Source organism: Sminthopsis crassicaudata, chromosome 1 (assembly GCF_048593235.1).
Source record: "Sminthopsis crassicaudata isolate SCR6 chromosome 1, ASM4859323v1, whole genome shotgun sequence".
Taxonomy (NCBI): Eukaryota; Metazoa; Chordata; class Mammalia; order Dasyuromorphia; family Dasyuridae; genus Sminthopsis; species Sminthopsis crassicaudata.
The window spans coordinates 418,188,625-418,212,107 of record NC_133617.1 but is presented as its reverse complement, the minus strand read 5'-3'; the positions used below and the strand labels follow the sequence as shown (position 1 = coordinate 418,212,107).

The 23,483-nt window shown below is 40.7% G+C and overlaps 2 protein-coding genes across 6 annotated transcripts in view; both read left to right on the top strand.

Annotated features, from left to right (window-relative positions):
• The window catches only part of FAM219A (family with sequence similarity 219 member A), a 108,530-nt gene extending 96,743 nt beyond the window's left edge, over positions 1-11,787 (top strand). The window contains exons 3-6 of one of the 2 annotated variants that reach the window (XM_074280238.1): positions 3,113-3,215; positions 3,700-3,780; positions 7,448-7,502; positions 8,030-11,787. In XM_074280238.1, coding sequence (XP_074136339.1) covers positions 3,113-3,215; positions 3,700-3,780; positions 7,448-7,502; positions 8,030-8,185 — 395 coding nt within the window. In that variant the 3' untranslated portion in view covers positions 8,186-11,787. Of the gene's footprint in view, positions 1-3,112; positions 3,216-3,699; positions 3,781-7,447; positions 7,503-8,026 lie in introns of both variants that reach the window. The other variant, XM_074280237.1, reaches the window with a different exon arrangement.
• Positions 11,788-13,653: 1,866 nt separating this feature from the next.
• Positions 13,654-23,483, top strand: part of SPMIP6 (sperm microtubule inner protein 6) — a 48,914-nt gene continuing 39,084 nt past the window's right edge. For 2 of the 4 annotated variants that reach the window (XM_074280232.1, XM_074280234.1), the window contains exon 1: positions 13,659-13,978. In XM_074280232.1, the coding sequence (XP_074136333.1) occupies positions 13,844-13,978 (135 nt within the window). In that variant the 5' untranslated portion in view covers positions 13,659-13,843. Of the gene's footprint in view, positions 13,979-23,483 lie in introns of all 4 variants that reach the window. The other 2 variants (XM_074280235.1, XM_074280233.1) reach the window with 2 other exon arrangements.

The following is a 23,483-nucleotide window of genomic DNA, read 5'->3' as shown; positions in this document are numbered from 1 at the left end:
AGATTTACAGCTGCAGGAGACGCTGGAGTCTGTATAGTCTAGCTCTGCTGCTCATGATTGGACTTAGGATGCAGATCCATCTCTCTCTCTCAGACACAGCAGCTGCTGTTCAGAGCACTTCCAGGAGTTAGGAGAAGAAGGAGGCCTTTGGGGACAGCCATTACTTTCCTGGATAGGAGCTGGTCTCACTCCAGCCATGAATAAGAAGGTTCAATTTCATTTCCATCAGCTTCCCGAAAAGTTGTCCCCCAAGAGTAGTGATTTGTTTCTGTAGCATCCCAGGCTTCCTTCCCAGGAGACCATCTACAAATTCAGTTGGCAAGAAAATCTTTTTTATTTGAGAACTGTTCATTAGAGAGAAAAAATAGATAGTCAACACCTGATGGAACCAGGTAGAAGATAAAATGAGAGAAGGGGGAATGTAATGTTCCCCCCACCCCACTGCTAGCACCTTCTAGGCTGGACAGCTCCCCCATGCCATTGGGAGAGTGTATTCCCTACCCATAAACTCACCACCACTACTGATAGAATCTTGGGAGCATCCCCAAAGTATTTTTACAGGCATGGTAGAGGCCCAAAATCATTATTTGAACCTTCAGCACAAATCAACAAAGGGATTATTGGTTTCCTTCCTCTACTCTAAGATGCACACCATTACCATACTAAGTTTCTGACAGCCTAGCTTCCATTACATTACATTATATTCAAGAACCTTGAATGGCTCCCTGTTGCCTCCTGCATCACGTCTAAGCTAATTCAAGGACAATCACAATCTAACCCCACTCTACCTTTCTAATATTATTTTCTACCACTCATTCATTCTCCAGGCTGATCTTATCAATGTCCCCACGTTGTTCCATATGCATGAGTTTTATATCTCTCAATCTGATTATAAAAAACCCCCAAAGAACAAGAATTTTTATTGATCCTTTTCTGTCCTTTTCCTATCATAGCCCAGCCAATTTTCTGAATGTGGAATTGTAAGTTTATTTGGGGTGTGGGGTAGGGGTAGAAGAAGGGGTAGAAGAGGAAAGGGGCTATAGCACAGAAAAGGGAAGCAACTCATCATGATTTGCAAGACTATGAGAGCAGAGGCATGGAAGAAGGGCAATCATCTACCACCCCTTACATGTCAATAGGGTTGCCCATTCTCCCATACATTCTGCCACTCACCATACTACTTGCCTGATAGGATAAGATCATGGCAAAATGGGGATATTTGCAAAGGTTGGACTTCCTTCCTTCAGAAAACCTCTTCCAACCAAGGCATTATTCTTCCATTCCTTTCCTCAAGACCTTATTACTCTCAATTAACTGAGTAGTTAATCCTTACTAAGGCACTGATGACTGATAATGACTTAAAGTTTGGCTCCTTTCTGTTATAGCTATAATAGGGAACTCAGATCCCATGGAATATAGTGGAGGAGAAATTTAGGTTTGGGAGATTTTTTCTGTATCCTTTCATCTTACCCTATAGACAGCTGCCTCCTTCCATCTGTAGAGCCCCAATATAGCCTGTGAATGAAGCTATTCCACAGAGTTCATAGATTTCCTTTTCAGTAGAGAGGATTACAAAGATATAAAAGGCAGGGAGAAAGATGGGAAACCTTTCCTGAAGAACCTTTAGGAAAATCATTTAACCTCCTGGGGCCTCAGTTTCCTTATCTGTGAAATGAGGAGATTGGATATGACCTCATTGTCTGAATCTTTGATCCTCTGATTTTATATTTATCATATACTTGGCTTCTAGAGGACTCTTTCACCCTTTTCATTATTGGATTGCTGGTTTTCTTGTCCTTGTAGGGATGAGGTGAGAAAAGAGAGGAGATAATCTAAATATACTCCCCCACATCTCAAGAAGTAGCTTCCAAAATGTAGAAAGATATCTAGTCAATGCCAGTTGAATGACCAGGCAAAAAACTCCTGCAGGAAAATTCAGTAATTTGATCTGCCTCTGGAGACATTACTCCATCTTCTTTCCCACTTGTCTTTCATTTCACTCCATTTGGGCTATCTCCCCAGATCTTGGCCTATACCCCACACTCCCACATCCATTCAGAGGCAGGGAAACCCCACTACACAGACTTTGCCTTTGGGGTGAGATAATTGAGATTGTGGATCATCTTCCAGAGCATAAATCCCAGGGATTAAGGTAACACATAGGTCAATGTCTTGGTCTAAGTCTGATAGCTTATTTGTAAACAGAATAGTCTTATCTGACTCCAAGTTCTAGACACAAGACATTAAAAAAAAATCAGAGAAAATGAAAAGGTTTTATCATAGGAAAAACAGAATAAGACTAGTAGAAATTCAATGATTGAGAGTGAACTAGGTAGGAACAGATTGGAATTAAGAGGAGAGAAGGCATAAAATGGAGAACTGCCTTCAGCAGTTGGACAGAAGTCTCCAAGCCTCAAGAGATTTTAAGATTTTGGAGAACAATATGGAATTAGGTCCAAAGGGCTATCAAACTATGCATAACCTTTGATCCAACTGTGTCTCTACTGGGCCTTTATCTCAAAGATATCATAAACGAGTTTTAAGAATCTGGCTCTCCTGAGCTGGGTACAGCTTAGTTGGAGCCAAGTTATTTCTCCTTTTTAGGTCGCAGTTTTCTCATGAAAATGACAGGCTTGAACTTGATGGTCCCTAAAGTCCTTCCTAGCTCTTTTGTTCTATTTATGAGTATATCAGAAGCCATCAAAAAAGGATAAATTGATTCTTGCTAGCTCAGAAGGAAAATACTTCTGTGCCTAGAGTGATCCAGGCTGTCACTACAATTAACATGAAGGCATAATTGCTAACCAGTTGACAGACCTGAACTCCAAAGAGGTCTGGGAAACTCAGGAGTAGGGGATGAAGATGACAGGTTAAGAGGTTCTTAGGGTTTCAATCAGGCCCTATAACTCAGCTGATTTAGGAAAGTGGATGGTGTGAGCTTCCTTTTCAGTAGACGACCTGGTGTTAAAGACCCTTCAGACTGGGAGAGAAGGACAAGAAAAACAAGTCCCTTCCCTCATAAGTCCAGGCTGCCATTTTCTACCTGTTGTTGGAAGTCAGGATGACATGAGGACACCAGCCTCATCATCTAATAGTGATGTTCCCTCTGCAGAGAAACAGCGAGAGCTTGCTCGAAAAGGTTCCTTGAAAAATGGCAACATGGGCAGTCCAGTCAACCAGCAGCCCAAGAAGAATAATGTGATGGCCCGAACAAGGTAAAGGCCTTTTCTTCTCTGTCCCCACCTCTGTCATTCTGTCATTGAGATCACCTTAATTGATAGTTTCCTTTGCATCATTCTTCTTCTAGAGTAGAGGTCTGAGATCTGATGAAAAGGAGAGCCAGCAGGCAATGGAACTGAGAGGGATTTGAGGATGTGAGTCCTCCTGAGTTCAGGCTTAGCTAGACAGTCAGATCTTGTATTGACTTGACCAAAAAGCAAAGGTTTCTGTCCTTGATTTGTGTCCCATCCTCCTTGTTAACCTGATACAAGGCTTTCCCTTGTTACCTGTGCTCCTGTTGTATACTAAGAGTACCTGGCACAGACCACCATGTTCAGGCTTTAATATATCAATTATTCCCTTTGGAATGGAAAGGAAAGCTTAGGCCTCCCTAGCATAATGCCCAGAACAGACAGGCAAAAAAGGGAAAGGGCCTGCCAAGATCAACTAATCATGACCCCTCTGTTCTGTTCTACACAGGCTGGTTGTTCCTAACAAGGGATACTCTTCACTTGATCAGAGTCCAGACGAGAAGCCATTGGTGGCCCTTGACACTGACAGGTATGGAGGCATGGGACAGGGAATAGACCTGAATCCAAAATAAATAAATAGGGGTGTGGTGTGTGTGTGTGTATGTGTGTGTGCACGTGCACGCACACATGTGTATGTATACAAGACAGAGAGAGAGAGAAAGGAAGCTCTAGATGGGAAGAAATCAGCCCTTTCAGCTATCTAGAACCAACTTTCTAATATTCCCTAATTGGTCCTGGGATTTAATTCAGCAAATTTTTATTAAGTGCTTATGCTCTAGACACTGGAGAATCGACATGTCCTCTGAGCTACTGTTATACCCCAACTCTGCAGCCACCTTGGTCCCAAGAGCCTCCCTTAGAGCCTAGCCTCCTGGGTAAGAAAGGTGCTTTCTTACCTAGCTTCTAAAAATATCTTCTTGGATATTAAGTCATTTACTCTTGACCTTGCTTACCTCTGCTCCTTCTGGAGATTTCTGGCTTCAGGCCTTGGAATTCCTATCATTACTCATAAGGAAAGCACTATCTAATCCCAGGATTTTTCCCCTGGGCTTCAGGCCACCATGTACTAATAACTTTGTAGTCACTTCCCTTCATTCTCCCAGAATAGGATCCAGGGCCAGACAGTATTACCTTCATCTCACTATGATGAGAGAAGCCATCTGCTTGTAGCTGTCAGCTCTAGGGGAGGAAGGATGGTGGCAGAACAGAAGAGGTTCTGGACTTCCTGTCAATCAGGGAAAGTGCAAGAACCACCTCTATATAAACCTAGATGGAAGAACAGCCAAAATCAAATAGACTAGAACTGTTGTTCTGTGATTTATTCACTTCATCTGAAGCATGTCACTGATGGTTATTCAGGCTGTCTCTGCTTGTCTCTGAAGCAAAGTTGTTTGTCTGCCACTATATGCCACTATACTAAATGAAGGAGGTTGGACTAGATGGCCTCTTGTAGGATTGCAAGCCTCAAATGAGATTCTATATGTAAAGCACTGTGTGAATGACAGTTATTTTTATTGGACAACAGAAATGATTAGCAGATCCTAAGCTCCAAAGCTTCATGCTTTCCAGGTTCAAGCTAACTATTTCCTTCTTCCTCACTTTTCCATGTTCTCTCTGATACATAACTCAGTAATTGCCTCATCCCCAGGGAAAAGGAATGTCCTTCTTGTCATACAATGTTAAAACTGAACACTCTATTGCCTAAAACCTGATTTTTTAAAGGTTTCTATTAAATTTGACACAATGGTAGCAACACTAGCCTACTATTTGCCTAAGTGCCCTATTTAGAAATCATATAATCTAATCACCTAACTTCATGATTTTTCCCTAGAATCCTACTAGTACAGTTTCACAATAGCAAAATATTTTACATTAACATTAGTAAGGGTAAATGATTTCAAGCAATGGTAAGAAAACTGCTCATGAGCCACAATGTTACTTTTTTAAAAAGTTAATATTTTATTGTTTTCCAGTTTCATGTAAAAACAATTCTAACATTCATGTTTTAAATTTTTGAGTTCCAAATTCCCTCTCTTCCTCTCCTTCCCTTTCATTGAGAAGGCAGGCAATTTTATATGTTATACAAGTTTAATTATTTTTATATTAAATCCAATATATGCATACATATTTATACATGTTATCTTGCTGTGCAAGAAAAATCGGATCAAGGAGGAAAAAAGAAACCTATGGGAAAAAAACAAAATGCAAGCAAACAACAGAAAAAGTGAAAATGCTAATACATGTTTAATTATACAAGACATTTCTATATTAGTGATACTGTGAAAGAAAACAGACAAAAACCATATACACAAAAAGTAAAAATTAGTATGCTATGACTTGCATTCAGACTCTTGATCAGTTCTTTTTCTGGTAGATAGCATTTTTCATCATTAATTCCCTTGGACTTATTTTGGATTTTTGTATTGCTGAGAATAGCTAAGTCATTCACATTCAGTTAATTATCATATAGTATTGCTGTTACTGTGTACAATGTTCTGATTCTGCTTCATTTTGTATCAGTTCGTGTAAGACTTGCCAGTTTTTTCTGAAACCATCATGTTCATCATTTCTTATAACACCATAGGGTTCCATCATAATTATATACTATAACTGTTCTTTATGGTCCTTTAGACATAATTCCAAATTGGATAGTTGGATCAGCTCATAAATCCACCAATTGTACATTAGTGTCCTAGGTTTTCCCATATCTCCTCCAATATTTATCATTTTTTCTTTTCTGTCATATTCCCATTGTCCTTTGAGAAGCAATACTGAAGGTATTCATTCTTCATAAATGCTTTCTTTTTCATCCATTCATTCATCTGGACAACAAGGGATGAAGGAGAAATGGGTACCAGGTTCTTTTCTTCCCTGTATCTCTAATATTTGTGTATCCTTAGGCATGTTATCACCTCTCTTGGTACCTTCTGTAAAAAGAAACAGTAAATGTAGGACAAAATTTGCCCTATCTATTCTTAGAATGACCTAGGTGAATTAACTTGGAAGATTCCCCCCACTGGAACCTCTGGGCTACTTGAAGGAAATTCCCAGAGCTCAGTTTCCATGTAAGAAAACAGTGGAAAGGAAGGTCTTGCCTAGAAAACTAGAAAGAAGTAGGGCACAAAGGACATTAAGATGGAGAGACAGGCAACCATGGTAATGTTAGTACTATTATGTTAAATTGAATAGAAACAAGTTTTGGTTTTGTTCTATTTTTTAAATTCAAATCCTGTTTTTTTTTTTGTTTTTTACCTAAGCTTTGCTTAATATTTTTTCCAATTATATATCAAAATTGTTTTTAAGCATTCAACTTTGTAAGATTCTGAGCTAAAATTCCGGACTCAAAATCTTGTAAAAACTAATGCTAAAAATTGTCTTGACTTGTAACTGGGGAGAAAATAAAACTCTGTTTAAAAAAAAACAAAAAGAAAAAAAAAGAAAACTTATATTAATACCAATAAAGGAAAGGAGATTGGAAAAGAGAGTAAAAAAATACGTATATATGCTCAGTGAGTCCTATTTGGAGAGTATAATTGAATGGCCTAACAAAATGAGCTTAGACACAGTACTGAGGCATTGGTTTAATGGGGGTGTAAGGAAAAAGGGAGGCCACATGGCTTGCTTTTCTTACCTACCTACCTCCCCCCCAAGGAAAAAGATTATTCATAATATCACAGATAGGATTTAAGTGTTTCAATTTGGAGGGGATATTTGGGATTTTCCAAACCAACTCCTTTTACAGATGAAGAAACTGAGACTTAGATAGGAAAAAGGAAAATCACAGAGATCAGTGTATTATAGTTGAAAGGACGCTGAATTTGGAGAGAGATGACTAGCTTCAGACTCTGGTTCTGCTACTTAATCTCTCTTCACTTCTCTAAGCCTCTGTAAAATGAACCTGTATTTGTTTCTTTCCAGCTCTCAATCTGAACTGAGATTTGGTAGTTTCAGACTTCAAAATCAGCATTCTTCTCATTAAATAATCCAGTTTCTCTAAAGCTATTCCTATTGAAGGGGGAGGTAGGCGTTGGCAGTGAGAACCCAAATGAATTGCAGGGGCGGCCCATTAAGCAGTGGAAAGCCATCTGAAGCCTGGTTCAGGAACATTTAATCCTCACACCTCCCCAAGCAAGTGAGACTGAGGACCCAGGCTCTCAAATCACCAGTGAACTTTTCCTTCTTATCTTTGTTGACAGTGATGATGACTTTGACATGTCCAGATATTCCTCCTCGGGCTATTCCTCAGCAGAGGTGAGTCATGGGAACATCTGGAGGTTTTCATTACAAAGACTTGTACCTGGCCCTGACTGTCAGCCCTGCAATGGGCTAAGAAACCAGAAGGAAGGATTATCCATCCGGGAAAAGGGTTGGGACACCAAGTACTGCATCTGCTCCTGAGGACTAAAAATAGAGGATTAGAGATTGAGAAATAGGATTACAACCTGGGAGGTCTGTGATGGAGTGTCTCAGACATAGGAGTGGGACCAAGATGTAGGAATAGAATATGTAAAATAGAATCCTAGTCCAAGAGATAGTAGAATTTTAAAGGATAGGACTGTGGAAATGGGGGTGAGGGGAAGGGAGTATTTAGGAAATAGAAGCAGAACTTGGAAGAGGTTGGGGCCTCAGAGATAGGGATGGGACCTTGAAATTGGAGATGGGTTTTATATGGTCAAAGATGGAACTTATGGGTTTCCAGGGCTAGCTAGGACTAAGCCTGCTTGCCCCTCACCATGATTTACACCAGGTTTGACCTCTCTCCCCTTTGCCTACAGCAGATCAACCAAGACTTGAACATCCAGCTGCTGAAGGATGGTTACCGGTTAGATGAGATCCCTGATGACGAGGACCTCGATCTCATCCCTCCCAAATCTGTGAACCCCACCTGCATGTGCTGCCAGGCCACTTCCTCTACTGCCTGCCACATCCAGTAACGGCCACCACAGGCCGGGAAGGGGCAGAGAGGGGAGGCGGCACATCTAGTGTCCATTCCCACCCTAGTTCCCATTCTGGGCCCTGATTCTGGCCTTAGCCACTGGCCAACTTCTTAACAGCCATTGCTTCCTCCTATGGTAGGACGTGTACCTCTGTGTTCATGAAGCCGGGAGAAACCAAAATGAGATTTCATGGGGGGTTGGGGGGGAGGGGGGAGGGTGGTAGGGACTCTTTGTTCATTGATTTGTTTAAAGGGGACTCAGCCAGCTTCTCCTTCTCCCCAGAACCACACCACCTCCATTGTCTTCTCAACCCTGACTGTCTCTGATAGACAGACTGGCCAAAAGTCTGGGGAGAGTGGGAGGGGGAGATGCAGGAGAGATATCATGGGTGAGTGAGGCCTGAAAGGGGACTGAAAAGGGAAGCAGCCTGGAGCTCTGGCCTCCAGAGGGCCTGGGCTAAGTCAGTCTGCATTTCGTTCAAAAGAAAGCTTTCAGATTTTCCTCGGGCCAAACCGTGATCCAGTATGATTTCCTAGGATGCTCAGGCTCAAAGCCTTCTCCCAGAGGTCCTTGGAGATTGCCCTGTGATGATCTGCTACAGAAATATAACACCTGGCATCTGAAGGACATCCCAGAGACTCCTGGAATGCCTCAAGAAGGCCAGCTCCAGGGCTCCTCGGTCTACTCTGGCCTGACTTGCCCTGGCTCAGTCTCATGATGTGAACAATGAGAACTTATCTTTTCTGGCCCTGGCTTGTCCTACTCCTGCCTTCTGACCTACACACTGATTTTTAGATTTTTTTTTCAATGTTTAATCTCCATCTCTCCTCCCTTTCTGGTCCGTCCAACTCTGGCACAGTTTCTTGGCTTCATTTCCCATCATTTTTCCAGGAAATATGAGAATAAAGGGGAGACATCCCATGTCTATGACCTGGAGAACAACTTCTTCTCTTGCTCTCATCCGGTTTCTTTCTTTTCCCCTTTCTGTGACCATCTGTCTGGTTTTTCCTCCTCTTCTCTCTGATGAGGGAAAAGGGAGTAGTAGTACACATGGGATCAAGACCAAGGTGGAAATGAAGATGAACTCTTGTCTGCCTATTTCTGTTGGTGTCCTTTTGAGGGTTTTTAAGGGTGGTGGTGAAGAGAGAGTACTCCCTCTGGTCCAGCCCCTCCTGACTTCTCCCCATATCTCTGCTACCAAGCCTCTAGGGAGCCAGTAGCAATGAAGGACAGGGAGTTAATCAGCCCCTTCTCTGGTCTGTGGTTAGCCAGAGTTGGGCCTTCTCGGGCCTCCTTGCCTCACTTGCCCTGAACTTCCACCTTTCCCAACAGTCTAGGATGTCCTTTGAGTTTGCAGTCCTGGGACTGTCTCTCCACTTGCTCTCCCCTCCCCACACAACTAGCTTCCTTCCTGATGTCACTCATGCATGGGCTGCACTTGCTGCTTGGGAAGTCACCACCTTTGTCCATGTCCTTCCCTTCATGAGGCTTAGAGGTGGTTACATAGAAAAGGCATCTTCAGGGAAGTGTGTGTGTGTGTGTGTGTGTGTGTGTGTGTGTGTGTGTGTGTGTGTGATGTGTACTCTTGTATGTGTGTGTGTGTGTCAGTTTATGTCCTTGGGCATAGCGGTAGTATGTGTGTGTATCAGGGTGTGTGTGTGTGATGTCTGTAGAAGTGTGTGCAGAGCATGTTCATGTACATTTGTTCTACTGCTAGTGTTGCTGTTTGTCTTAGAAGGGTCAGAGTGGGAGGAAGACTCTTCTAACAGCACTATGAAGAGCAAAAATCTCCCGGGTCCCTCTTCCTGAGAGTCCTGGTGCTGAGTGTGCCCCCCGTAGGAGGGAAGGAGAGAACATGATCCCAACTGCCAAAGGATGCTCTTGGTGTCAGGATGGACAGTGATCTCAAAGGGTGATCCATGTATAAGGGAAACTTATTTCCTTATTGGCACTTACCTAGCTCTCTGCATTTGGTAAAACAGAAATCATTTGGGGGAAAAGGGAAGTCCAGAAGATCTCTGCCTCTAAAATAGAAGGGTGTAAGAACTCCCAGAGGTAGAAGAAGCACGATCAAAGTAGACCAGTCCAAGCCAAGTTTAGGTCTCCTCTGTCCCAGCCTGGGATAGGTCAGTTTTGAAAAGTTGATTTGTGCAACAGTGAACGTCCTCAGGACCCTCCATGGGCATAACCCAGCAAGGCTATTCCCTCCCTGCCTCCCCTCTTGCCTATCTTTGTGTGCCAGCCTCCGCCTTGTGTGGGATTGGGGGTCTGGAGTCCAGATTATAGACTAGCACCAGATTTCTCAAGTCTAGTTACCCAAGGGAAGAGGCTCGCCCTGTCCTGTCTTCCTCAGTCCTTTATCTGGTCTCACATATAGGTATAGTCACTCATTCATGAACTGGCACCCCCCCTTACATAGGTACATGCATACATATGTATGTGTATATGCATAGTGTGTATATGTTTGTAGATGTGTGTACACACACACAATCACAACTCGGTGTCCAAGCACCATATGTCCTCGGAGAGGCCAGGGGTTGCCTTGAGAAGGTGGAGAGGTCACCCACTACTGTTCGCTGGCTCTTCAGCAACACCCACCTGGTCCGTAAGTGGACAGCTCTCATCCACCTTCAGGGACCACCCCCATCTAGCATAAGGCACAGGTTATCCAGAGGAGTGGCGCCTGTGGGAAGTGAGGGACCCAGCCACAAGCAGGTCTGCAAATCACTGGAGCAGAAACAAGACTGGCCCTGAGGCTCTCATCCAATGGTGTGCTGGGTTTATTCCTGTCCTCCATTTGTGTGCAAGAAATCTTCCGATCCCAGAAATAGCTGTCTTCCCCAACCCTAAGCCCTGTGCTACCTTGTTTCAACTACCAAAACTTCTGCTTTTCCCCTAGTCCCTTCTCTACAGTCAGGTCCCATGAGCCCGCCTGTCTCCATCTCAGGTGGCCCCTGTAACTTCACTTGGACTAGAAACTGGGCCATCACCAAAGTCAGTCAGGCTTAGTCTCTTAGAATGGAAACTGGATGCCCATGTTCCGATGTGGATTTGACTGATGAGCTTTGTGCTTGCCCACCCTGGGTCCCTGTAGGATAAAGAGAAGAAGTCGAGGAAATGAAAGTTTTTGTGGAGGTGGTGGTGGTACCTTATCTCACTGCTGAGAGCTAAGGTACTTTTCCCCTGTGTGTCTGGCCCAGGGCTAGGAGCAAGAGGAAGGGGATAGGGGAGGCAAGAGCCTTCTAGACTTTTTCATGGGGTTTGGAAGAATCAGGCTTTCTGTGTAACCCCCCCTCTCTCCTAGATATGATCCCTTCCTGCAGTCACGGCCCCATTCAGCCCTCCAACCCTGCCCATGTAGGTACTTGCCTTAACCTTGCTGGTCCCCAGCCCTGCCCCTGGCCCTCAACCCAGTCCTCAAGACTGTGGGTTCTCTTCCTTTGGAGTGTCAGTTACTCTGCATTAATTTATTTCAAAGGTGTGTTTTTTGGAGACATGAGACATGTATAATATTTTTTTAACATTTCCATCGCAGTATTTATCATTGTTCCTGGTTGTGTGTCGTGTAACACAATTAATAATATTAAAAAGCATAATATGAACAAGCCTGCCCCGTTGGTTCCCTGGTTCATTGGTGAGGGGTGGGAGTGGGGGAAGCTGACAAAATGTGGATGGTTCGCTGGATACCTGGTTCTAGATTCTTGTGGCTCAGGGCAAGACCTGGGTCTTGCAAGGATCCTTGAGTATCTTTGGCCAGCCACCAATACCCGTAACTTCAATCCAGCTTCACATTGAGGGAGGTAGAAGGGAAGAAGAAGCCACTTTTAGAGTGTGTCAGGCACTATGCTAAGGTCTTTACAAATATCCCATCCTCACAACTCCTCTGGGATGTAGGTATTGTTGTTATCCCCATTTTACAGATGAGGAAACTAGGACAGAGGTAAGCTGTTTGCTCAGGATCATGCAGCTTGTCAGTGTCTGAAGCTGGAGTTCAACTCAGGTTTTCATGACACTGGCCCAATGATTTATACACTGCACCACCTAGCTGCCTCTATAAGGAGCCAGCCTTTTCTTTTTTGTTTTTTTGGTTTTTTTGTTTTGTTTTATTTACAAGACATATGCATGGGTAGTTTTTCAACATTGACCTTTGCAAAGCCTTCTGTTGCAATATTCCCACAATATTCCCCTCCTTCCCCCCACCCCCTCTCCTAGATGGCAGGTAGACCAATACATATTAAATATGTTAAAATATATGTTAAATCCAAGCCACTACAAAAAGGACTGCCACAAATATTTTTGCACATGTGGTCCCTCTTTCCAGGAGCCAGCCTTTTTAAGTCAATGTACATTTATTAACCATCTTCAATATAGAAATGGTGAGAGGGGAGGAGGGGGTAAGGGCTAAATTTCTGATTTCATAGTATAAAGAAACTTCAATAAGAAAACATACTCTTCCAATACAAATAAGCAAAAATTTTGCATCTTTATTTAGTCTTAAAGATCTACATCTGCCCAGCATCCTGAAGCAGGATCATAGTCTTTAGAACTGAAAGAGACTTAATCCAAGTTGATCTAACTCTAAGACAGGCCCTCTGATCATCATCACATCAGCTCAGCCCCTCATTTCTCCTCCCCTTCACTTTCGTAGAAAATTGCCCCACCTCACTTGCAATGAGGAAAGCTCTTCAAGGATCCCTCTTCTAGATCAATAGTCCTCAAACTTTTTAAATAGGGTCCAGTTCACTGTTCCTCAGACTGTGGGAGGGCCGGACTATAGTAAAAACAAAAGCTCACACTCTGTCTCTGCCCCTCAGCCCATTTGCCATAACCCAGCGGGCCCCATAAACGTCCTCAACGGGCCACATCTGGCCCGCAGACTGTAGTTTGAGAACCCCTGTTCTAGATAATCCCAATGGTCCCCACAAAAGGAAAGCTTTCTTAAGCTCACTATCTTTCTGGGATCCCTACCGGTTCAGGCTTTGTCCTTCAGAAGCTGAAGAACAAGCAATCCCATCTAACCTCTCTCTCTGTGTGTCTTAGAGCTACCACTCTGTCATTTAATTGTGTTCCTCATCCAGAAAATGGGGAGAGGGGAAAAGCAGGCAGTGGTCTTAGATGAAATGCCAGGTCTCTTCACCTTTGAGACCTGGGGTCTTCATGAAGGAGCAGAGGGAAAGATTGGGGAGAGGGGAGAGATGTTGACCTAGAGACAGTGATAAGACAGTGAACCTTAGAGCTGAGAACACCTTAGTTCAAAGCCTGTCATACTTACCAGTCCTGTGACTTCAGGCAAGTCACTTATCCATTCAGCCTCAGTTTCCCCATCTAAAAATGAAATGATGGGACTCCATGGTCCCTAAGGTCCCTTGTAGCTCCAATCTATGACCTTCTGGGCCACATCTGTTAACCCTAATGAGGATGGAGGGAGCTGCTCTGCAATGATGTCACAATAGATAACCCTGGGATCAGTGGGTTGCAGGGTGGGGGATGGGGTCAGGTGGGGGTCTGGGTCGGGGGCAAGCTGGGAAATGGATCACAGCAGCTCAGCAACACCTCTAGGCAAGTGGTGCAGGATCCTTGGGAGCAGGGTACTTCCAGATGCTCCACCAGAGTTTCTGGAAGTTCTGCCCACTAAGGTGATGTCTAGATTCCACCATGTTCCTCTTTGCTCATAAGACCAAAACTCCTATAAGTACCTATGCTGACTCCTATAGACACCCAGCTACCATCAAGCAAGATTATAAGGACCCACCGCTGTGGGCCTGGGAAGAGAACAAATTTATAACTAAGGTGAGTAGATGAATAAAAGGTGTGGGGAGCGGAGAGAAACAGGAGGATGGAAAGGAAAGATGGGGAGATCTCACGAGAGCCATTTGGGTAAGGATGTGATGGTAGAAAAGGGTATTTGTGACTCCCATATGTCTGTGTGTATGTGTATGTGTCAGTGTTTGTGTAACACTATATGTCTCGGGAATTGGAGGGTAAGACTCCAAGAGAATATTCTCTCTGAGGTCTCCAAGCATCTATGGTTCTATAATGTATAGTGTGTGTGTGTGTGTGTGTGTGTGGTCATGGATGCATGTTTGTGTGTCTTTGTGTAAAAGTGTGCATATTTGGGGAAGACCTTTCTGTATATGAAATCAATGTTTGAGAAAAATGGGACCTCACCTGGAAAATCAGCAGCACAGTGGTTGGGGATGGGAGGAGGAAGCACAAGGTACCCGTGAGATTTCAGTTTGCCCATCTCTGACCTGATGGATGAAATTGTCTCTCTGGAATTAGATCAAAGGGCAGAGATTTTGTAGCTTTTAGAACTGCCCCTTTCCTTATCTCTAATATTGTGCTGCATCCCATTTTCAAATGACATCTTTGATTTAAATTGATCCTGCAGGTTAATCCAGGCAGGAATTATCTCTACTTAGAATGAAAGTAGAAGTAAAATGATTTTTCCCATGGTTACATAGAATAGTGGAAAATAGATTAGATTAGTTTTGAAACCAGGTATCTTCTCATCTCCATTTCCCCCACACACACTGCTGCTGGGTAATGACTCCAGGAGGGTTCAGGGTGGGAAGCTGCAATGTGTATTCTGAAATCAGAGGAACAGATTTCTCGTCTCACACAGGAATCATTCCAAGACTGCGTCACCACCAAACCACCACCGTGATTTCTAAGACAGGTGTCTGTTATCCATATCAATAAAGGGCAAATGAGACTTGGGTCAGAGACTGATTTTGTTTGTCTTTGTTCCCCAACAAAACTGCCCTCCTTGTTCTACCTGGCGTGGTGGCTTTTAGTTTTGAGCATATGGACATAGGAATACTAGTCTGGGATTCAACCCTGGTCGTGAATAATACACAAAGTGGATTATCAAGTTATGATGCAATTACAGAATTCTGCTCATCTGTCTATCACTCCATCCAGAGGGCCCATATTATAGACAAACAACTGGCTTGTGAACAAGCTAAATATTTCATTCCTACTGCTCTCTTAGGGGGGTCAATTTGTCAATGTCCCTGATGGTTGTGGGTCAAGACTACCCATCACCCAGATAAAGCAGGTTATGCTCCTCTCCTTTTTTTTTTCTTTTGTGCTTTCTCTTCCTTCCAAGACTCATTCCAGCAATTCTTCATTCCCTGCTGTTAAATTCTTTGCAATATTTAGCTTCATTCCCTTTTGCTCTATCCCTGAGGGAAGAGAAGTCATGCATGAACTATAAAACGACAAGTTTGAAAGGATTAACTGAATCTACAACTTATCTAGAAATTTCTGAACCTTGTTGAGGAAACTCAGGATACAAAGAGAGCAAGTAGAAGGCACCAAAAAGGGAAATACTGGCCCAATAGAGGCCTGGTTCAAAGATCAAGGAGCATCAGTGTAGGAGGATTTCCCATCTTCCTGACAGAGAAGTGACAGAATGAGAAAGAAACCAAGCCTTCTCCTCTCTGGGAGCCCCCTCTGAGAATGAGAGATAATCAGCCAGTAGAAGAGGCAGTGTGTCAAGAGGAAAAGGGCCTTAGAACCCTAAGTCCTGTGTGGCAGTCCTAGCTCCTTCATTTCTCACCTTTGCTATCTTGGGTGTCTCTGGACTTGTTTCTTCCTCTATCAGATGGGGAATGATGGGAACTGAAAGGGTAAAAAGGGAACTTGAACTGTGAATATTTTCAGTTCTTTTTTACTTGATTTGTTAATAAAGAAAGATGGAATGGGGTTAGGGAAGAGGGAACAGTATTGGACAATGATTCTCGTATTTTAAAAAGTATATAAAAACAAATAAAATGAGGGATTTAAACTAGGTCAATGATTTCCAACTTTTTTAAAAATGAGAACTCCCTTTCAATAGAAGCACACAAAACTCACAGATTCACATGTGATAGCTGAATTTTGAATGAGAAAAATACGTAATGATAAAAAGCTAGTATGAATTCCCTAACACTTTCTAAATGAGTGCATATTAGTCACAAAAGCATCTACCTACATTTGAAAATAGTACATGTTACATGATATTAGTCTATAGAAGTTATTTTTTCTTGCTCTTAGATTTGCATATAGATTCAAAGACTCCTTACAACAACTGAAGGGCTCATGATCCATCAGTCAGGACCCATCAGAAGAAATGAGAGTAATAAAACCATAGGCCCTGCCAGCTCTGGATCCTGTGTTCCTATGCTTGTACTTAAGTACGCATTTTACAAAGACCATTAGACTTACCCTTATCCCTTAAAATGGTCTAGTCCTGCTTTCATGGAGCTCATAATTGGATGAAGAGACAAGATTCTAAATAACAGTGGCAGTCAATGTAAGCTTAGATCCAGGTTCAGGGAATAGAGAGTGAAATCTCTGATGGCTACATCAGCAAGGGTTAGGTTGAAACAGCTCAGAAAACTTCCTGAGTATTGGAGGACTGGGGTAGATATAAGGTTAGAGAGAGAGAAGTGGAGGGAAGGTAGTAGAGGGAAATGATGAAAACTTAAAGAAGCAAAGCTTTGAGGCAGGATGGACCTGGCTGAAGCAAGAGCTTCATAGATAAGGAATTATGGGAGATAGTTTGGAACTAAACCGTGGAGGCCCTGAAGGGAGGAGGCCAAAGATGACTTAGAACTGCATGGGAATTTGAAATCCAACAGCCTCATTTTATAGATGTGTAAACTGAGGCTGACCTAGCTCTTCTAAGAAATACAATGATTTGTATTTCTGATGGAAAATGCTATCCACATCCAGAAAAAGAACTTGGATATATATTGGAAATGTATACACACACACACACACACACACACACACACACACACACACACACACATATATATATATATATATATATATATATATATGGGGGGCACAGTGACCCTTACCCAAATTAAAATCAGAGAGACACTCTTAGAGTAAAAACAAGTAAAAAGGAATTTATTATGATCTCAAGAGAAAGAGCATCTCCCAACAGACAAGATGTCAGTGGAGGGGTGCAAAGCACAAATTGCAAAACACAAGATTAAATAGGTCCTTTACTCAGAAGGTCTCCATCTCCCCCCATACCTTTTCTTCCATTGTCTGGAGGAGTCCAGACTTACACCCTAAACACAGAAGTCTATCCCAGAAACAAAGGAATATTAGTAAATAACATTCTTAATTTAAATTTCCCTAGAGAACTGCAATACAAGCAGATATTCTTGGATGAGAGGATTGTTACCTGAATTCCCAAAGCCATCATTGCCTTTAAAAGAAATACTTAAATACTAATTGAGGTGTATGAGGGGAAAGAGGAGGAGAAATGTTCATCCAAGACAAACAGATGCAGCTTTTTAGCTATAGCTCAACTTGTTATTGCAAAGTCTCAAGTCACAATTAGGGCATATTTCAAAGTCATATTCCCATGAGAGGTCTTCACTCAGTTTATCCCATATAGTATGTATGTATGCATGTATATGTACATGTATATGTACATGTGCACATACATATATGTGCATATATACATATATGCACATATATGTGTATACCTGTGTGTATGTGAATATAATACATGTGTATATGTGTGTATGTGCACATATATACACATGTATGTGCACACCTGTGTGTGTGTGAATATATTACATAAATACACATAAGTATGTGTGCATATTTATACATATATATATCCTGTTTCTAAGATACAGAACTTTAGTCAGTTATATGTACATGTATGTATTTGTATGTCCTATATCTTAGGACTTGTCTAACACTCATCAGTTATACTTCTATTAAGTTTTGCTGAATCTATGCTTTTATTTGCCAGTAGAGGGAGTAAGAAGGACAAGGGCAAAGATTTAGGGAGCCATAATGGCTACCTTTTTATTAGAAGGATTGTCCAGTGCATTAAAGGGATTAGATTTGTTTTGCTTAGTTCCAAAGGACGGAACTAGGTCCATTTTTTAGCAATGAAACTTTGTTTTTTCTCAATGTAAAGGGAAAAAACTGCATAATAGTTAAAGCTACCAGAAATGAGTTGCCTTGGGTAAATAGGGGGTAGTAATAAATTTCCTGTTGTTAAATCATGCTAAGGTCCCTCTAACGGTCAGCTCTAAAATTTGATAATGTTACGCTTTTGTATGCTTTATAAAATAAATTACTAACCTTAGTAACTTAGTAATTAATCTTAAAATGTTAGTGCTGGGTGGGATTTTATTTTTTTATTTAAAAGTATTTTTTTTTCCAATTACATGTAAAGACAATTTTCAGCATTCACTTTTTTTTTTAATTTTTAAAAAAAGTTTTATTATAGCTTTTTATTTACAAGATATATGCACGGGTAATTTTTCAGCATTGACAATTGCAAAACCTTCTGTTCCAACTTTTCCCCTCCTTCCTCCCACCCCTTCCCCCAGATGGCAGGTTGACCAATACATGTTAAATATGTTCAAGTATAAGTTAAATACAATATATGTATATATTTCCATAGTTATTTTGCTGTACAAAAAGAATCAGACTTTGAAATAGTGTACAATTAGCCTGTGACAGCATTCACTTTTTGAAAGATTTTGATGTTTTTCCTCCCTCCTCAAGATGATAAGCAATCTCATATGGGCTACACATATGCCATCATGTAAAACATACTTCCATGTTAGTCACATTGTGAAAGCAATAGAAAAAAGAAACACAAAAAAGTGAAAATAGTAGGTTTTGATCTGCGTTCAGACTCCATAGTTCTTTCACTGAATGTGGATAGCATTTTCCATCAAGAATCTTTTGGAATCATCTTAGATCATTTTATTTCTGAGAAGAGCTAGGTCAATCATAGTTGATCTGGATGAGACTTTAAATTATTGTCTCTAGACCAATAGCTTCATTTTACAAAAGAGGAAACTAAGGGCCCATAATGGTGAAATTATTTGATCAAGTTCACTTCCAATTAATGGTAAAATAGAAAGTAATGCCAGAATATCCTGAGTAAGGGGGGGGGTCCTTTCTAGCTCTTTATCATTCTATGATTCTTTGATTTTGTTCTATGTAGGACAAAATATAATGACATACCAATACATTACATGTAATATCTTAACAAGTGTTAAGATGTTATCCACTGTTTTTAATCTACCCTATTTCCCCTAAGACAAAAGAAAAGTAGGGAAAAACACCGCTATCTTTCTTCTGTTTCCATCTCCAGCTAAGGCTAGGACAGGCCACTTAATGCCCCAAAAGGGGCATTCTTAAAATGGAATAAGAGGCCATGGCTTCACTTATTTAATGTAAAAATTATTGACTCCCTCTAGTCACCCAGCCAGTGCTAACTGCCTACACAACCTCCCTCATTGTATGAACTCTTTCAGAACTTATAGTTCTGGACGCCTTGATGGATAGTTCTCATTGCAAGATTCAGTTCCCTAAGGGACGCTGTCTGATCCTCTAGCATTTGGTAATATGCAAGTTTTGATTCTTCCTTCCCCATATTATAAATATCTTATCTGTCCTTCTCTTAAGTCAGAAACATTGCTGCAACTATTACAGGGTCGGTATGTACGATTTGTCTATCACCAATGGAAGGATTTTTGCATTAGTTATTAGGAGCTGATTCTACATTAACTGATCTGTTGCTGGTGAGTCTGTGGCCTGGGATGAAATTAAATTCTCAATCAAGTTGGTTCCTATCTGAAGCACTACCCACATGTACCAGTAGAGGGAATAAGACAAAAACGGGATAGTCATTATAATGGAAGTCAAACATAGGTTTGAATACTGGTTTCTAATCATGTTACCTAGAGCAAATTCACCTGTTTAAAACTTCAGGTCCTTTATCTGAAAAATTATAACTTTTTGCAAGCTCTCCATTTAGAAACTTTTCATTTTTTTAAAAAAAAGGGTAGGTATATGCTTGATAAATTGACACATTATCTGTAAGAAACAAAATAGCTTACCATGATCTCCACTGATAGATGAATGAAGGAACGATTCATTTTACATTCTTGCAAGAATGGGTATATCCCAATTCTGTAGTATAGGAACATATCTACTGAGGCCAGGTCAAGCCTTTTATTAGGGTTTAATTATCCCCACTTCTTCCTTTGGGATCCCGATTGGTCAGAATCTTTTCCAGGTTACCATTCTCCCTTATAAGGTATGTAATGTACCCAATTTTAAGCAAAATGTGACCAGGGAAGTTCTTCTTTTGGTTCTTTGGGCTTGTGCTGTTGGGCAAGTCTATTCTCCCAATCCTTCCTTGTTCAAGAGGTAAACTCCCCTTCCTTATCATATAGTTGAACTTACATTCTTAGAGAGAAAAAGTTCAGAGGGTTCCTGTTCAAATCTAAAATCTCCACTCCTGATTATTCTTGGGTATTCTTGTGAGTTTCAATTTTATAATTTAATTTCTCCAATTTAATTTTCATAACTGTGGAAGCCAAATAAATACCCATTCATTTCTCCCTGTCCAATAATGTCATCTAAATTTTCTTTCCATTTAACGGTGTCTTTGTTTCTGTAGTTTTTGTAGCTGTGCATATTGTTCTTTTGGTTCTGCTTTGTTCATTTAATTCTTCCTACATTGCTTTAAATTCTTCAAATATGCCATTAAATACACTCATATTGACATAATATATTTAATCTGACCTCGGTCTTAGAGCACACAGTTTACTTTCAAATTTTTGCCATTTCAAATAGTTTAGCTGTGAATGTTTTCTTTCAGAGAAGTCTTTTCTTGCTGTCAATAACCTCCTTTTGACATTATCTTAATAGTAGTGTTGAGGTTCAGAAGGAGGGGAGGGTCTCAGACAGGCATCATGAGGAGTCAACTCAAGAGGCAAAATTTATTGTAAGTGTAATGCTAATTGAAGTGGGCTAAGTTCCAAAAGGATTTTAGCAAAGAACCAGGAGCAAGAAGACAAATTTATAGGAAAAGACAGAGAGATCTGGTTCTTCAAGTCACTGATATGCTAATTTTACGACCCAGAGGTAGAACTGAAGAGTGGTCTGGTATGCACCTTACCATGTGTCTCAGAAACTTGATTATTACTGTCCAGCAGATTATCTATCTAACAATCAGCAATGTTTGTGGACTATTTTAGAGCCTGAAGACTTTAGAATCATTGACAGACAGCTTAATAGAACAATAGCACTCTAAGATCAGGGGATTTTAGGATTACTGCTATATTTCCCTTAGAAGCTGTACCCCCTTCATTAGGATAAACACTTTTCTTGCATAATTCCCAATTGTTTTTCAAAGTATTGGGACCAGCAATACCTATTTTCCTGAATCCCTGCTCTGCCAATCTGGTCAAGGCTCTGCTCTCGGGAGGGATAAAACAACATAGAAGAAACCTGCCTCCTTAAAGATGGGAGAAAAAATTTTACAGCCAGTGTTTCCTCATTTCTAAAATAATTAAAGAACTGAGTCAAATTCATAAGAATATTTCCCCAAGTGATAAATGGTTAAAGGATATGATCAGACAATTTTCAGATGAAGAAATTAAGGCCATCTATAGTCATGAAAAAATGCTCTAAATCACTAGTGATTAGAGAAATACAAATTAAAACAATTCTGAGAATACTACCTTATACTTCTCAGATTGTCTAAGATGACAGGAAAAGATAATGATAAATATTGGAGAGGATGTGGGAAAACTGGTACACTAATGCATTGTTGGTGGAGTTGTGGAATAATCTAAGGGAAAAAGAACCACGTGTGCAAAAATGTTTGTAGGAGCTTTTTTTAATAGCAAAGCTGGCTGAATAAGTTATGGTGTGTGAAAATAATGAAATATTAGTGTTCTATGAAAAAATGATAAATAGGCTGATTTTTAGAAAGGCCTGGAGTTACATGAATGGATGCTGAGCAAAACAAGCAGAACCAGGAAAACATTGTATACAATAACAGCAAGTTTGTGTGATGATCAACTATGACAAACTTGGTCCTTCTCAGGAGTTCAGTGATCCAAACTAATCTCAATAAACTATGGATGGAAAATGCTATGGATGTGGAAAATCCATATCCAGAAAGAGAACTACGGAGACTAAATGTAAATCAACAAATGCTATGTCTGTTCACTTTTTTTTTCTTTTTCTCCTGTTTTTTTCCTCTCGTGATTTTTCCCTTTTGTTATGATTTTTCTCTCCTAACATGATTCATAAGGAAATATGTAAAAATATATATGTATAGCATATATAACCAAAAAAAAGTTTGCTTTTTTTTTTTTTACATGTAATTGGGGGAAATAGTTTAAAAAAAAGAAAAAGAAAAGAAACCTGACTTCCATAAAAGTTCAGGAAGCCAGAATTTTTCACAAGTGCAGCAAATTGCCAGAAACAGAATACCCCCTCTCAGTGCTTTTAAATAGATCATAAATAGATCAGTTAAGAATAAAGATAAGGTTATTAGAACTTCTTTGGTGTCAGGGACTAAAGTCATCATATTCATCAGTAATTCTAGTTTTTTTTTAATTTTTTATTAATTTTATAATTATAACATTTTTGACAGTACATATGCATGGGTAATTTTTTTTTACAACATTATCCCTTGTACTCCCTTCTGTTCCGAATTTTCCCCTCCTTCCCTCCACCCCCTCCCCTAGATGGCAGGCATTCCCATACATATTAAATATCTTATAATATATCCTAGGTACAATATATATGTTCAGAACGGAATTTTTGTTGTTGTTGTTGTTGCAAAGGAAGAATTGGATTCAGAAGGTAAAAATAACCTTGGAAGAAAAACAAAAATGCAAACAGTTTACACTCATTTCCCAGTGTTCCTTTTCTGGACGTAGCTGATTCTGTCCATCATTGATCAATTGGAACTGGATTAGCTCTTCTCTATGTTGAAGATTTCCACTTCCATCAGAATACATCTTCATACAGCATTGAAATGTACAGTGATCTGGTTCTGTTCATTTCACTCAGCATCAGTTGATGTAAGTCTCTCCAAGCCTCTCTGTATTCCTCCTGTGGGTCATTTCTTACAGAACAATAATATTCCATAACCTTCATATACCATAATTTACCCAACCATTCTCCAATTGATGGGCATCCGTTCATTTTCCAGTTTCTAGCCACTACGAAAAGGGCTGCCACAAACATTTTGGCACATACAGGTCCCTTTCCCCTCTTTAGTATTTCTTTGGGATATAAGCCCAGTAGTAGCCTAGGTTTTGTTTTTTGGTTTTTTTTTTAATCTCCATTTCCCCTTCTTCCTTCTAGGGGAAGGATGCCTACCCTATCTAGACTATGGCTTGTTGTAATGTTCTTTGGTTCCATTTCTCTGGAACCATTTCATTCATTTCAGTTCAGTAATCACCACAAGAGTAGCCAAGGGTTAAATTCCAATCCTTTATTATCT